The sequence below is a fragment of the Cupressus sempervirens genome, chromosome 1 (assembly GCF_028749045.1).
Source record: "Cupressus sempervirens isolate cs-2001-9-10 chromosome 1, ASM2874904v1, whole genome shotgun sequence".
Classification (NCBI taxonomy): domain Eukaryota; kingdom Viridiplantae; phylum Streptophyta; class Pinopsida; order Cupressales; family Cupressaceae; genus Cupressus; species Cupressus sempervirens.
Window position 1 is genome coordinate 93,472,298 of NC_143118.1, and position 13,983 is coordinate 93,486,280.

The 13,983-nt window shown below is 35.6% G+C and overlaps 1 protein-coding gene across 6 annotated transcripts in view; it reads right to left on the reverse strand.

The window, feature by feature from the left end:
* Positions 1 to 648: 648 nt before the first annotated feature.
* The window catches only part of LOC149576386 (cytochrome C oxidase assembly protein), a 28,589-nt gene continuing 15,254 nt past the window's right edge, over positions 649 to 13,983 (reverse strand). For 3 of the 6 annotated variants that reach the window (XM_089817097.1, XM_089817102.1, XM_089817107.1), the window contains 3 exons: positions 4,753 to 5,004; positions 4,500 to 4,635; positions 649 to 1,304 (listed from right to left, as the gene is read on the reverse strand). In XM_089817097.1, coding sequence (XP_089673223.1) covers positions 1,236 to 1,304; positions 4,500 to 4,635; positions 4,753 to 4,946 — 399 coding nt within the window. In that variant the 5' untranslated portion in view covers positions 4,947 to 5,004 and the 3' untranslated portion in view covers positions 649 to 1,235. The remainder of the gene's footprint in view (positions 1,305 to 4,499; positions 4,636 to 4,752; positions 5,005 to 13,983) is intronic. The other 3 variants (XM_089817110.1, XM_089817112.1, XM_089817115.1) reach the window with 1 other exon arrangement.

Sequence of the window (13,983 nt, forward strand, 5' to 3'; positions counted from 1 at the left end):
TTATCATTTGTTACTAAAGTTGTTTTCAATGTAGGCATTACATTAAAGTGGTTCTAAAGGAAAAGCTTTCAAGAGTATTCTACCATAAGAGTTTTCTAATCTCACGCAAGTTCATATCCTCAAGAACATACGAACCCCAAACAACCCTGTCGAATCCCCAAATATAAGAGCTCCTCAATGACGATCTCAAATTGATGGGATTCAGAAAAAAATTGGGAGCTTTTTTCAACCAACAATACCCCTCGTTCAAGACCTTGAGAAATTCTTCATACACTTAACAAACTTGATTACACAATGGAAACAAGCAAATGAAGCATCAAACTTATTTTTACAACAAAATTCTTTTATTTTTATATAATTTGAAGACTAGGTTGAACATAATAACAAAAAACATCTAAAAACAAGTGGAAATGGGCGGCCATCAATTCCAGATTTTTGAACAATCCTATTTATCATTATAGATTTTGGATTCTTCCAGAATAAGAAAAGAAGATTCTGTACATGAAACAATAATTATATAAATTTTAGGCAATAATTAAAATCAGTAGATTTTTCTCCAATTTGTGAATTAAATAACTCTTTTTTTTCATTGCCTTTTCTGTCACAACCAATAGATTTTTAGATAATTGCTTCTGAAATTCAAAAATATGACAAAAATTATACTATATAATTTTATTGGACAACTATAATATAATAATAATTTTTTTAATGGACTCAATTGGTCCACAAATATCATGCCTTTGCCAGGAACTAATAATTAATCGGAACCGTTGCCATAACCATTCATATACTAGGCCATAAATTTGACCATCACTCTCTCTCAAAGAATGGTAAATGGTACTAATTATCGGTTTAACTTCATGAACCCCCAATATAAAAGAAAAAGCTCTAGTTTCCTTTAATTAAACGAACACCCGGCTAAGAACAAAATCTTTAGTTTTCCCAGATACGAAAAAAAGCACGAGGAGCCTTAGAAATTTGAGTTAACGGATAATGCAACATGTTGATGCTATCAATTGCATATGTTTATTGATGCAAGAAAGGAGATCAAAGCTACTCTACAGAGATCTCGCCTTTTATGCCAATGAAGGCATGAGCTCGGGTAAATAATGCATGAAGTTTGTACAAAAACAATTCTCAAGACCGGAAATTATAAAATGTCCGTACTCATCTAATTGTCACTGGTCAATGTAACAACACAGTGACATTGTATTGATTATTGGCAACCTTTTTGATCAAGTGTTCTTCGGTCTGGGAATCTTTTTATATTCAAAATCGTTGATATTGATCTTTTGCTGCAAAGTCTGCACAAACAGAAAGCCTAGTCCAACATTAGAAAACATCACGAGAATGGTAAAATCATCCGTCCTAATGTTTCTACCTTTCATCTTCTACACAAAATGCTTTCAGCATAGTTCTATAATTTTTTTATGTTCAAATATGCAGAAAATTCTACCAATAGGAATCCAATCTAATATTGGTGTCAATGTTAAATTGATAAATTCATTAAATCCTACATTCCACTTTTTCAGGAATGGGAATGGATGATAGAAGGCGACACGTTTCAGGGATGACAGTCCGAGGGCCATATTTTGGGAAGGGCAGGGGATGAAAATATATATAAAGAAAAGAGTGTGAGTGGGTATAATTTCTTTGAGTCAATGAACAACAATATAACAGCAATAATATAACACAATAATGTTAAAATGATATTGAATGGTGTCTGGAGAACCTTTTCAAAAGAAATAGCTTATCTATACAAGACACCTAGCCATTCCCAGGACGGTCAAGGGACCTCTGAGATGTCCCGGACTACGTTAGGGATGGCTAGACATCCCTTATATGTTTCCTAGACAGAGATACATCCAAATATGAAACAGATTAAACTGCTTTAAATACTCGGAAATCTGCCCAGACTTGTATCAGGCATTATTTTCTGTAGTTCAATTAATTTCCTTTAGTCTGCAGCAGTTTAATAAAATGAGTGCTTTCATAAATGACTCCTAATCTGTCTGACTCAATTAAACTGCTTTAAATACTCGGAAATCTGCCCAGACTTGTATCAGGCATTATTTTCTGTAGTTCAATTAATTTCCTTTAGTCTGCAGCAGTTTAATAAAATGAGTGCTTTCATAAATGACTCCTAATCTGTCTGACTCAGGTTTCTGTCCACAAACATGATGAGGAAAATAGAGGTTTTTGTCCTTTAAATTTCAGCCCTTGAGGGGTTTCATCTCAGGCTGTTATGATACAATACTCATGAAGAAGATATAAACAGATATGTAAAATTTATCTGATGGTGAAAGAACTCTCCTTCCTTGAACTTTTTTATACCCTTCTTCACCAAAGGGGTTAACTGTCTCATGCCCTTTTATAAACTAAATGAAATTAACAGCTGATCTCCCATGAACAGGCGTGGCTTCCGGACTAAACCTATGAACATGCTGGGGATTGCTTTTATTGGGATATAATGAATTCAGGCTTTACTGAGTCTTGATACCAAGATTGACAGACAAGATGTCAAGCCTGTAGGAATTGATTCACAGGGAATAGATGGGCCATGCATGATATATTAATGAATTTATGGACACAAATTTTTGAGTTTCAGAGTCTATACCAACCTTTCCATAGTTCCAAGACTCAGACTTTTAAAAAACTCAGCAGTCCAAAATGTTGACATGCACTCGTACTTGATAAAAATTTGGCTATTTTTTTAATTGATATACACAAAATACACTTAGCTAATGCATGAGAAGCATAAAATATCAATTTAGCGAACACAGTCTATTTTTATCAAACTAGTATCATTCTGAATTGGGATTGTCTTGGTAAAACAAAAGTACAGATAAAATTTGATTATTGAAAATTCAATCAGGAGATTAAAAATTGCTAAAAGTTCACAAAAATCACGGGAAAATGCTGTTTTTGATATTTGAAATCCAAATAAGGGAAAAACCAGTACCTAAGATTTTTATTCCAGTGCAGCTCAAAACAGTTTGTGTTTTTCTTTTTGGAACCAATGGGAGGAGCAAAAAATGTCATTTGGGGGAAACATTTGGCATTCCATGTTAATGTCTTCATTATCAAACATAGAAATATATGTCCATTCAAGGTCACCTACTTTGCCTCAGCAACCTGGTGAAATATGGAAAATCTTTGATGGTGAAACATGTCCCAGCGGCTACTGCTTAGTTTATGGTAAGCATCAATGAAAAACCCAATTAAATATCTATCTCGTGTAGTCATTAAAGGTTGGTGAATAGTACAGGCATTTCCCAGGTGAATTTTTGGTGATTTAAACCTTTTAAAATCATTTGTTGAAAACCACAACTGATTAAATCAGAATTTTTTTGAGATAAACATTAAACTCTAGTTTGCATGGGTATGCGTACCCATACCCCTGAAACACATAACTAAGTACCGGGTACTTAGTGGAGAGCATCATTGCTAAGGACCTTGATTAAGAGTTCTGATTTTTGTTTCAATTTTTTGTTTGCGCATCAGCTTGTTGTTTATCAAGCTTAATTCAACACATTATCAATTTGAAACTTTGATACAATATTGATTAACAATAAGCTATCTCACTGTTCAAGGCAGGAATTTATCATTTGCAATGTCATTGTTATATGATTTATGATCTTCTTGTTCAAGTTTAAAGTCTGTCTTATCTGTTAAGCATCTAAACATTTATCATATATCATTACACTGTTTACAAACATATTGCAGATCTGAAACTTAAACAATATATTACATCTACAAACTTTATCACTGTTCTTGTTTTGAGAAAACAATGTCATTACTCATATTTTCAGATTTTTTATAAATATTGAATTATATTTAAAAATAAAGTTTGACATACCCAAGCACCCCACATCCCCTATTTTAAAAAAAAGTTGTACCCCTACCAGTACCAGTATCCCAAGTACCCAAGTATCCCCGTCCCCATGCAACCTTGAATAAAATCCTTTTGGATAAGGATTTTTTTAAAATCGTAAAAATCAGGGATTTTTGAGGATCTATGCGTCTCTGGGATTCTGGAGGCTGTCTCCTATACACCATGATACAGGGCAGGGCCAGTGGGCCACCATGCACAATTATGGCCTCTGAGAACCTGCGGACTTCATGTTACATGCCATGTTTACAGTTCTGTGACTTAGTCTGTCAATAAATCCTTTTAATCATTTCATGCTACTGAGATCCTAATCATTGATGATAAAAATGACTAAAGAAAAAGAAAAACAAGGTTTTAGAAAGGTGTGAAATTTATTTTGGGTGGTTTAGTCTGCAGAGAAAAACATGAAATAGCCACAAGTTTCAGATGAGATACTCTGCCGGAGTCGGTGCATGAGCTTTGCTGAATTATTCGCCAGGGTCACTTGAGTTTGCAAACTATGGATTTTTATATTTTATAGCCCTGTTAATTAATATAAACACATGATAATACAATAGAAAATGCAGAATCTCATTTCACAATATATATGATGCAGGTTGACTACTACCTTCATTTCTTCTTCTAAATTTATTTGTTTAGGTTTAGGGATAACAGAATTGCCAAGAGGCCCTTCTCTAGAAAGTGCTTTTGTTATTTCAATAGCCTCCCACTCACGATCTTCCTTTTCTTTCTGCATGTCCTTTCTGCATGGACGCACTTCAAAATGTTCAATCAGACAGTTTCTGTGTAGAGCATTATAAACTAGAAAAGGAATAACATGCCACAATATGCAAGACAATCTGAACAAATGCTTTGCCTACCTCCCTTGCTGAAGATGACCAAGACCAAAAGCACCTAATACTGTAAGAGAAATTAGTGGCAAACCATATCGTACAAATTGGTTTGAACGGACCCATCTTTTATAATTTGATGACTTGTATATTTTTTGATAAGTAGCAGGTTCTGTAGGCCCTGTTGTGGCAACTTTTGAAACATGCTCCGATTTTAAGTCCATTTTTTTTTTCCAAGTTTAACAAATCTGGCTCTGCAGAAGCACATTCCACACCATTTACCTTCCAAAAAATAACAGCAAAGCATGTTGAGTGTCACATAACTATTATTCATGATGGTCATAAAATATCTTGCTTTCGCGATTTAGAATAAAGCTCAAACAATATCTAATAGCACAAGGGGTACTTAAAGATTATAATCACATGAAGTATGTTTCACAACTTACAGAGCTGCAAAGAAGATTAGTTTTTTAGACTATAAGCCTACAAGTTTCCAAATGAAGGATACTGTTCATCGCCTAATATGTTCCTTCAATTGTTTGATTACAAGACAAAAATCAATACCAGCTTCTTTCATTTATCCTGAACATAAATTATAACAAGATATCATCCACTACATGACACGGCAGAAAAAGCCAGTAGACTGAAATACAAGTATCTAACTTATTTGATTTCAGTTACTCCAGCACACAGTGGTTACATAAAGCACAAAGACAATCCTAAGAGGGTGGGTGAATTAGGATTGTACTAAAAACTTTTGATCCAATTTAGAGTCCTGTTTAAATCTATTCTAAGTATTGCATTTTATTATTTGAACATAATGTCTGCAAAAAGAGCAAAGAGAAGACAATCCACAAAAGTAATGCACAAGATGTACCATGGAAACCCAATTCGGGAAAAGCCACCAACTCAATGACTGCTAGGAGCTACTGTCCTAATCCAGTCTCCCAAAAGCTTCTGTTCACTTACAATTTTAAGGGGTACAACTCTAAGGAGCATCAACGCCTGTTTAAGAGCCACAACTCTATTCAATGTACAACTATCCAAACATCATTACAGTCTCTGATAACTGCTTACAATATCATTCAAACTGTATAGCTCTGTTCTTCTCTTGAGATAATCAGTACAAGTCAAATACTGTGAACTGACCCAAATAAGCATGACAATTTCCTTGATTTTCTTAACAAGTATGGAGGTACAAATGTTATATCAAATCAGATAGCACAAGATTATTGTAATCTGAGATACATATCTTACTGATTCCAAACTCTATATCATTCTGTTTAATTGCTCTCCTGTGCAACACTAATATCAGCAAAATGACTAAAGAATTCTATAACTGCCTCTAAAGATGTAGAATGTAAGAAATCATCCAACGTAGAATATCTCTTTATTATCTGTCATTCAGCTCCTTTTATCACACACTGTTCTTAGTTCAATTAATTTCACACCTTTTAGTTTCCTCCCAGCACCATTTCTTTGTCAATCTTTCATTCATATTCACAGTTCTATCACTCACAAATGAATCATGATACTTATATAATAATGCGTATCTTATTTAGAAATAGCTTCACACTTTTTATTCTCATACAATTATGCTATTTCTCTCTGTCTATATCGAACGAACAAATGAATTTGCTTAATAATGTTTGAAAAGCAGGTTGTTGCAAGTTGTTTAGAATTTGGTTTTGAAACTTCAACTTCCCTATGCATAATCGCATTCTTTTAACAAAATCCTTTAACAAATCCAAGACCCCACAATAGACATTTTGTTAAGAGTATGCTTTAATCTTGTGAGCCCAAGATAAATATATTAAAGCAGAACTCTAGAATGAATGTTCAAAATTATCAATATGTATTTTCTGTGTGTCTTTGTCATGCCGTGCCATATATTTCAACTATTTTCAAAGCCCGATGCCAACCTGGTCTTTTCCAGTGATCATGATAACTGACAAATATTGCTTGGATATCCATATATGGTAGTGGACGACTGTTTTGTGATCATACTGCTATTTCCATGCCACAAAATAATCTTATTAAGTTGTCAGATAAGCATATATGCAGGAAGCACAATAAAGTTTTAAGGTTTATTTAATCCTGTCAGCAATATACCAGAACATATTATAATGATAGGCACGGAAGATGGAGACCAAAGTGACTTGTATTAAATCCAACTACTCTACTGCATATAAATCAGTTCCTGTGAGTTCTCAAGTCATAACTCCTTATTTTTTATCTTACAATTCATGGCATGTTCACTGTTTAAAGCACTTTGAACGTCTGTAAGTTATGTTTTGCCTGTAAAAACTGATGCACCATATATTAGAGCAGATGTTTCATTGTTGCATATTGTATTTTAACATCAATGACATATGCTACAAACCAATGCCAACAGGCTAGTAGCACTAGCCACTATTAATAAAATATCTACATTATGTTTCCAAGCAAAAAGAGAAATAAATATCCTATGGCATAGATCTGCATAGTTGTATTTTGTTTAATGACACCTTGGGAAGCTTATCTTACTTTCTCTGAAGGATGATAATAGATGAGCATTACAAGAGAATTCGGTGAAGTCAAAAATAAAGTATGGTGAATTATTTTGGTTGAATATAATATTTTTTCTAATGTCTATAAAATCTCTAAGGATTAAACACTTTTGGGATACCAAGTATGTGATGCAAGTCTATTTCTTTATTCTAAAACCCATAGCACCATATATATCTTAAGAGCAGTAACTAACTTGTAGGTAATAACTAATATATTAAGCAAGCTTCATACAGACCATCATATTTGATCAAATGGTATATTTAATCATGACTTTACAGTTTATGTAGAAGATATTTAACTTTTACCAGTTTGAACTATGTATACACAATACTAACCACCATTGAATGATGATGCGGCCTTTGAGAGATATAGAAGCATGTAGTTTGAGTCATTGCCGTGTAAAATGATTAGAAGACTAAATAGTTTACTGACATTGAGCAGGTCACAAGCACTATGAACTGTCACATGAATCAAACTTATCAAACCTGATAACTATGGTCAAGTGACATCCTTAGGCAGGTTTCAAGCACCTTCGTAGTAGATGATAAGAAAGATGGATGCCATTTGGAAAGTATATACCAAGACAGCAATGCAACTACATTTACAGTGACCCAAGAAAACAACAATGTAAGAAATCAATATATTATTTTACATTTTATCTCGGAAAAAATGGTATATAATTTCTATATTTGGCCCAAGGTTGCACACGGACGGGGGTACTTGGGTACTTAGGGTACCAGTACAGTTAAGGTACAGGTATTTTTCAAAATAGGGGACAGGAGTACTTGGGCACGTCAAACATTGTTTTTAATATTTATAGAAAATCTAAATTTATTAGCCATGACAATGGGTTTTCAAAACAAGAACAGTGAGAAACTTGCAAATGTAATGTATTGTTTTCAGTTTCAGATTCACGATATGTTTGCAATAATATATGATAAATGTTTAAATGCATAACAGAGAAGGCAGACTTTAAACATGAACCAGAAGATCATAAATCACATAACAATGACATATTGCAAATGATAAACTTCTGACTTGAATGGTGATAAAGTTTAGTGTTGATCAGTATTTTATCAAAGTTTCAAACTGATTACATATTAAATTAAGCTTGATATACAAAAGCTAATACACAAACAAAAAATTGAAACAAAATAAAAAATCTTAATCAAGGTCCTTCACTATGCTACTCCCACTGAGTATCTAGTACTTGAGTGCGTGGGTACACATACCCATGCAACCTAGATATTTGCTCAATGGGAGTTATCCGAAGAAATTTTTTGGAAGCAGATATCTCAGGTTGATTGGCTCCAGGAAAGGGACAAAAGTACTGCTTTCTTCTTTTAATAAGTTAAGGCCAGAAGGCATGGGAATATGATATCTTTCCTTCTGCCCTCCTATGGAGACCATTTATCTTCTCTTCATGATATTTGAGGAGGTTTTTCATTACTTTTCTTCTCTTTTCAAGGAGGAGTACCCCATGCACTGGACTATGACAATAAAATTCTAGTGTGCATTCTTCAAGTTGTCTCTAATGAAATAAACAAGCTGCTTATCAGTCCTGTCTCTTTCAAGTTAAGATGACTAAAAAGGGTTGAGTTTCAGATGAAGAAAGGGAAAGCTTCCAGTCCCAATGGTCTCTCAATTGAATTCTTTCAGGTATTTTGGGGAACCAAGAAATTAAATGTGGTGGAGGTAGTGCTTGAATCTCATTATAGCAAGTAGATGTTAAAAGCACTGAATCTACTTTTCATGTTCTCATTCCCAAACGAGAACATATTACTGGCTAACAATTCAAGCAAGAAGAAGAAGATTATTTCAAAGATAATTGTGGAAAGACTTAAGTTGTAGCATAATATGGTTATTACTGCAGAACAGGGAGGCATTGTGGTAGGAGGGCAAATTTTGGATGGGGTGCTCATAGCTTCTGATGGCATTCATTCCATGGAGAACTCTAAGGAAAAAGCTATGTTCATAAAACTGGATATAGCCAAAGCATATGATCGAGTCAAATGATCTTTTATCCAAAAAGTGCCCATGGCCTGTGGCTTTGAATTTGGAATAGATTAGTGGGTTGAGTAGTTGTGTCATGTTTGTCTGCTATTCCATTTTAATTGATAGCAAGCCTTCTAATTTGTTTATCGCCTCAAGAGGCCTATGGGAAGGGGATTTTCTCTCCCCGTCTTTTCATTATTATGGAAAAAACTTTGTGTGGGCTTTTAAAATCCCATGTGAGGCAAGGTTTCATTTATGGATGCAGCTAGGATAGCAACTTACCTCCAAACTCTAAACCTACAGTTTGTAGATTATAATGCCTCAAAGGGAGCTGCCAGAGCAAGAGAAGCAATGAAGTTCAAAAGAGCTCTATATGTTTATCTTGCATCCTCAAGCCAGAAAATTAAAGCAGAAATGTCTTCAATATACATCTTCAACTCTCCTTATCAAGCTAGGAATGCTCGCATCCTCCATTTTCATTTTGGAACTCTTTGCTTCATGTATTTGGGCATTCCAATCTCCATAGGTCCATTGCCTCTGGAGACTTTGTAGAATGTCTTAGATAAATTTTGTGGGAAAGTCAATTATTAGACATAGTCATTGATGGTTGATGCTCCCCCCATTTATGGGTGCATGGGTGTCATCAAAGATTTTGATACTTTGTCGGGCAATTTTTGTGGGCTGCATCTTTAGAGTTGTGGAGTACGGTCAAGTGAGATTCTAATTTCTATTTGTAAACCAATGCATGACGGTGGTCTCGGTTTCAGACAAGGCTCCTCACAGGGGCTGCTAAACTTTACCAATGATAGTGTACTAGTCAAAATCAAACTTGAGCAAAGTCTATCTTCTAATACTCGAAACTTCAAAAGGTGTTAAGAGTGTTGATGTTCCCAAGGTGTGCTTGATGGGTAAAGAATCTTCGATAAGGGCCACTCTTAAAAAACCGACTAACTTGATCAAAGAGGGCATGCCTTGGGTTTTAGCGGGAGTTCCAAGGTTCTTTTTTATCCAACTCTTGGTGTGGTTGCCCCCCAACTTATTCATGCATCCACACTTACAAGATCTCAATCACAGATTCTCATAGGTAGGGTGATATAGAGCGGAGGATTTTAAAGTTTTTCAAATCGTGGGGTAGTTATAGATGTTAAGGTGGAAGAAGCCCTATGATTGGTTGCAAGGAGCTTTAGTGGAGGATCATGAAGAGGTATCACGGATCATGTCAAGGAGAGTTTACAATTCTTTGAGAGGTAGGGGCACCTTGGCTTCAAGCCCCAATCCTAGGGGGAATTATTCAATGTCCTTTAGACAGCAAGAATTGGGCTGGATGAAGTGTGGTGGCAAGAAAGTCCCATGGTGAGAAAATGTGTGGAACAAGTTTGCCTAGCCTGAATGTAATTTCTTTCTCTAGTTAGCTACACGTAATAGATGCCTCACTTGGGACAATTTGTGTAAGCATGGGTTTTAGCTACCATCAAGATGTATGATCTGCTGTAACAATGAAGAATTTTCATCCCATTTATTTCTCCAGTGCTCATATTCTAGAGACATTTTGCAGTGTGTCTAGAAGCATGCTTATTTCCATGCTTCTTATATAGAATTTTGGAGAACTTTGGGGAGGCCACCAGCTAAGATTTTCTTTCTTTGGGTGGCTTGGTCTATTGCTACCCCATGTATCATTTGGCAAATTTGGCTAAAATAAAGTTAGGAATTCAGGGGTGCAACAGCTATGGAGCAGAATTTAAGATTTGATTCAAGAAATTGTTCTTGCTACATGTGAGGTGTCTATAGCTTCAAAGCCTACATAAGTTGAGATGATGTGGGGATTAGACTTATGGGAGGGGTTTTAAGCCTTCTTGGATTTGGAGGGGTAATACCATAAAGGAAACCTGGACAGATTGAAAATGATCTTGACCTACTAAGGAGGGCACAAGATTTAGTTAATGGGTCTTCTAGAAGAAATCCTGGAGATGCTAGGATTGGAGGACTTGGAAGAGATAGTTTTGTATTGGTGCTTTCCTTCATCATGTAGAAGAGGGAGCAGACCAGTAATCTTATGGAGGCCCTTGCTCTCCTTTATGCCTTGGAAAGGTGATGTTCACCTGGCTAGTGTAATGTAATTCGTGAGTCAGACTCTCAAATTTTAGTTCATTTGTTGACCAAGCAGAATTTTGATATTGTTAATTAGCAGTTGGCTTCACTGGCCCCACAAATTATTAGCTAGGTAGTTCTATGGTCTTTGTTTATTTTATCTACATCCCACAGGAATGGAATGGTGTGGCAGACTGTTTGGCTATATGTGGTTTCAAGTAGTTAGGGGATTGGGATAGTAGAGATTGGGTGTATTTTCTTCTGGTAGATAAAGAAGTTGATTGATGGGGGCATTCATGGCAAATGGAGTTGTTTTCTTGCAATATCCTTTGGGATCTTTCTTAGTCTTGTTGATGATTGTGGATGGTTTTTGGGGCATTTGTAGGGTTGGGTTTTTGCCCTTTGGCTGTATTGGCAACTTTTTTATACTATATGCATTTTCACCCCTTTGATTCAAAAATAAAACTCTGCATTGCCTCTACAAGTTTTAATTTGGTATCAGAACATGTATCTTGAGTTCCATTCCAAAGATCTTGTGAATGCATTGCTTGTTATCAGAAGTGCCATTCTATTTGCTGGTATACAGTTCTGATATTGAAAATGACCTTTTTATACAATCTAGCGCAGTCTCACTAAAATTGAGTTATCTTTCTCATTGCTTAATGAAAATTCAAAATTCAAAATGTTATGGAATGTTGATGAAGAGGAGAATTGGATTCATAAAAGTTTTGAAGATATTATTACGATTTTCGCATTTAGCAAGCAGTTGAAGCTAGTGGCATGAGTTAGAAATACAGATATGGTTTGAAATTCATGTTTTTGCATGATAATTTATCTTTGAGCACCAAGAATCAAATGTAAGTTGAAGGCTCGTGATTCTAAGTTGAAAACATTTTTGGACAAAGGAATTGAAAATAGTGAGAGAGGAAGTGTTGATGTCAGTTTTGTGCCATTACATAACATATAGGAATTGAATACTTGATACGGAATATCAAACACTCAAACCTCTCTTGAAAAGTAAATACTCATGAAGACATGAGAAAAACTCCAATGTTTCTTACACCTGTGGATACTAACTTAGTTATATTAATGTGATTTGTTGGTTAATCACGTAGGTCAGCTTACGTTATTCATTCAAGGATAACTTGGACTTTTGCTGTGATGGTGATGAGATCTAGCTTTGCAATGCATATGAGCACCAAATAATGTTGATTGTGATGATGGAGGGTATGTCTGCCAATGATATTTCTCCTTTTCTAACTCTCTAAGAATGAACTTCAACTACTCAACTACTCGCTGCTTTACTTCTACTCCTATGAATGGAAAGATTAGCAAATGGACAGGGATCAAATATGATGAAAGCTTACCAGCGGCTCTACCTCCATAGATGCAATGATTCGAGGGAAAAAGACTAGATTACCATGCAAGGCTTCCTAACAAGCCGCTAGGATACTAGTGGCCTAATTTATAGATCCCTATCAAACATTCACTAATATCACCATACAACTATCCATCTTCTTTTACTCTTGCTTAACAACTTTCTTGAAATGAAATCTACTTTAACAACTACAATGGAATTTAACTCTGACTACTGGAAGTGGAAACCATGCAATAAAACCAAATGTTCTTAATCACCATCCAAGTCACAACAATGATAAAGAGAAGAAATTTTGGTATTATCTTAAGCAACAATTTTCTTCAATCCTTTACAAATGAGAGCAAATGGCCTTATATAGGGGCCAAAATTACAACCAACGGTAGAGATTAAGAGGCAAAATCAACGATCCAGATCAAATCCCAAAAACCATAATTAGGGTTGCCACCCCATCGGCCAATGAGAAGATGCTACCTCATCAATGGACCAATGGAAAAAAAAAGAAGAGTGGCAACCAATGAGGAGGCACCAAAATGGTAGCCAATCAGAATCAAACACCTATCTTACCCAAGAAGGAGAATTTGCCACTTGGGCTTACATCAAATGATCTAATATAATTCCACCCTTTTCTTTTATCTTTTTAGCCAAGGCAATGAACTTGGCTAGCCTGTCGTTGACTTCCTTCATGGGAGGGCAAGGCGTCTGCTTCATCTTGAGCTCAGTTGAATTCATCACATTGCTCGCTACTTATAGTGTCTTCTCATCATCCTTCTCATATCCTGTCGCATATCCGATAAAGGCATTGAGGGAGGCAAGGGTGCCCAAATGCTTCTTCTTGATAGCAATTTTCCCCAACTCGTCCAATCTCGATCCAAACTCTGACTCATTGACATTCTCCTCTTTGATATACTCAAAATCAAGTGCAACCCCAACATCGCTCATCATGGTTGAAATGGAAGTGTCAACGCCGGGCTGTGCTGTGCAATCTCATTTCGTATCTCTTCAAGTATCCTTAATCTGATCGTCAAGGCAACATACCAAAACTCAACCCTATTCATTCCCCCTTCATCCACCAACTTGGTTCTTTCCAAATATCTCTTCGGTAGCCCAATAAATGCTCATAGCCTCGAAATGACTAAGTCCTTGACTATAAGGAAATCCCTCCACTTCCCTTCAAATGTTCTAAATTTGTCTCTAATAGCCACCAATGACCTGAATGTTGAGATAAAGGAAGGCAAGAAATTTCGCCCATA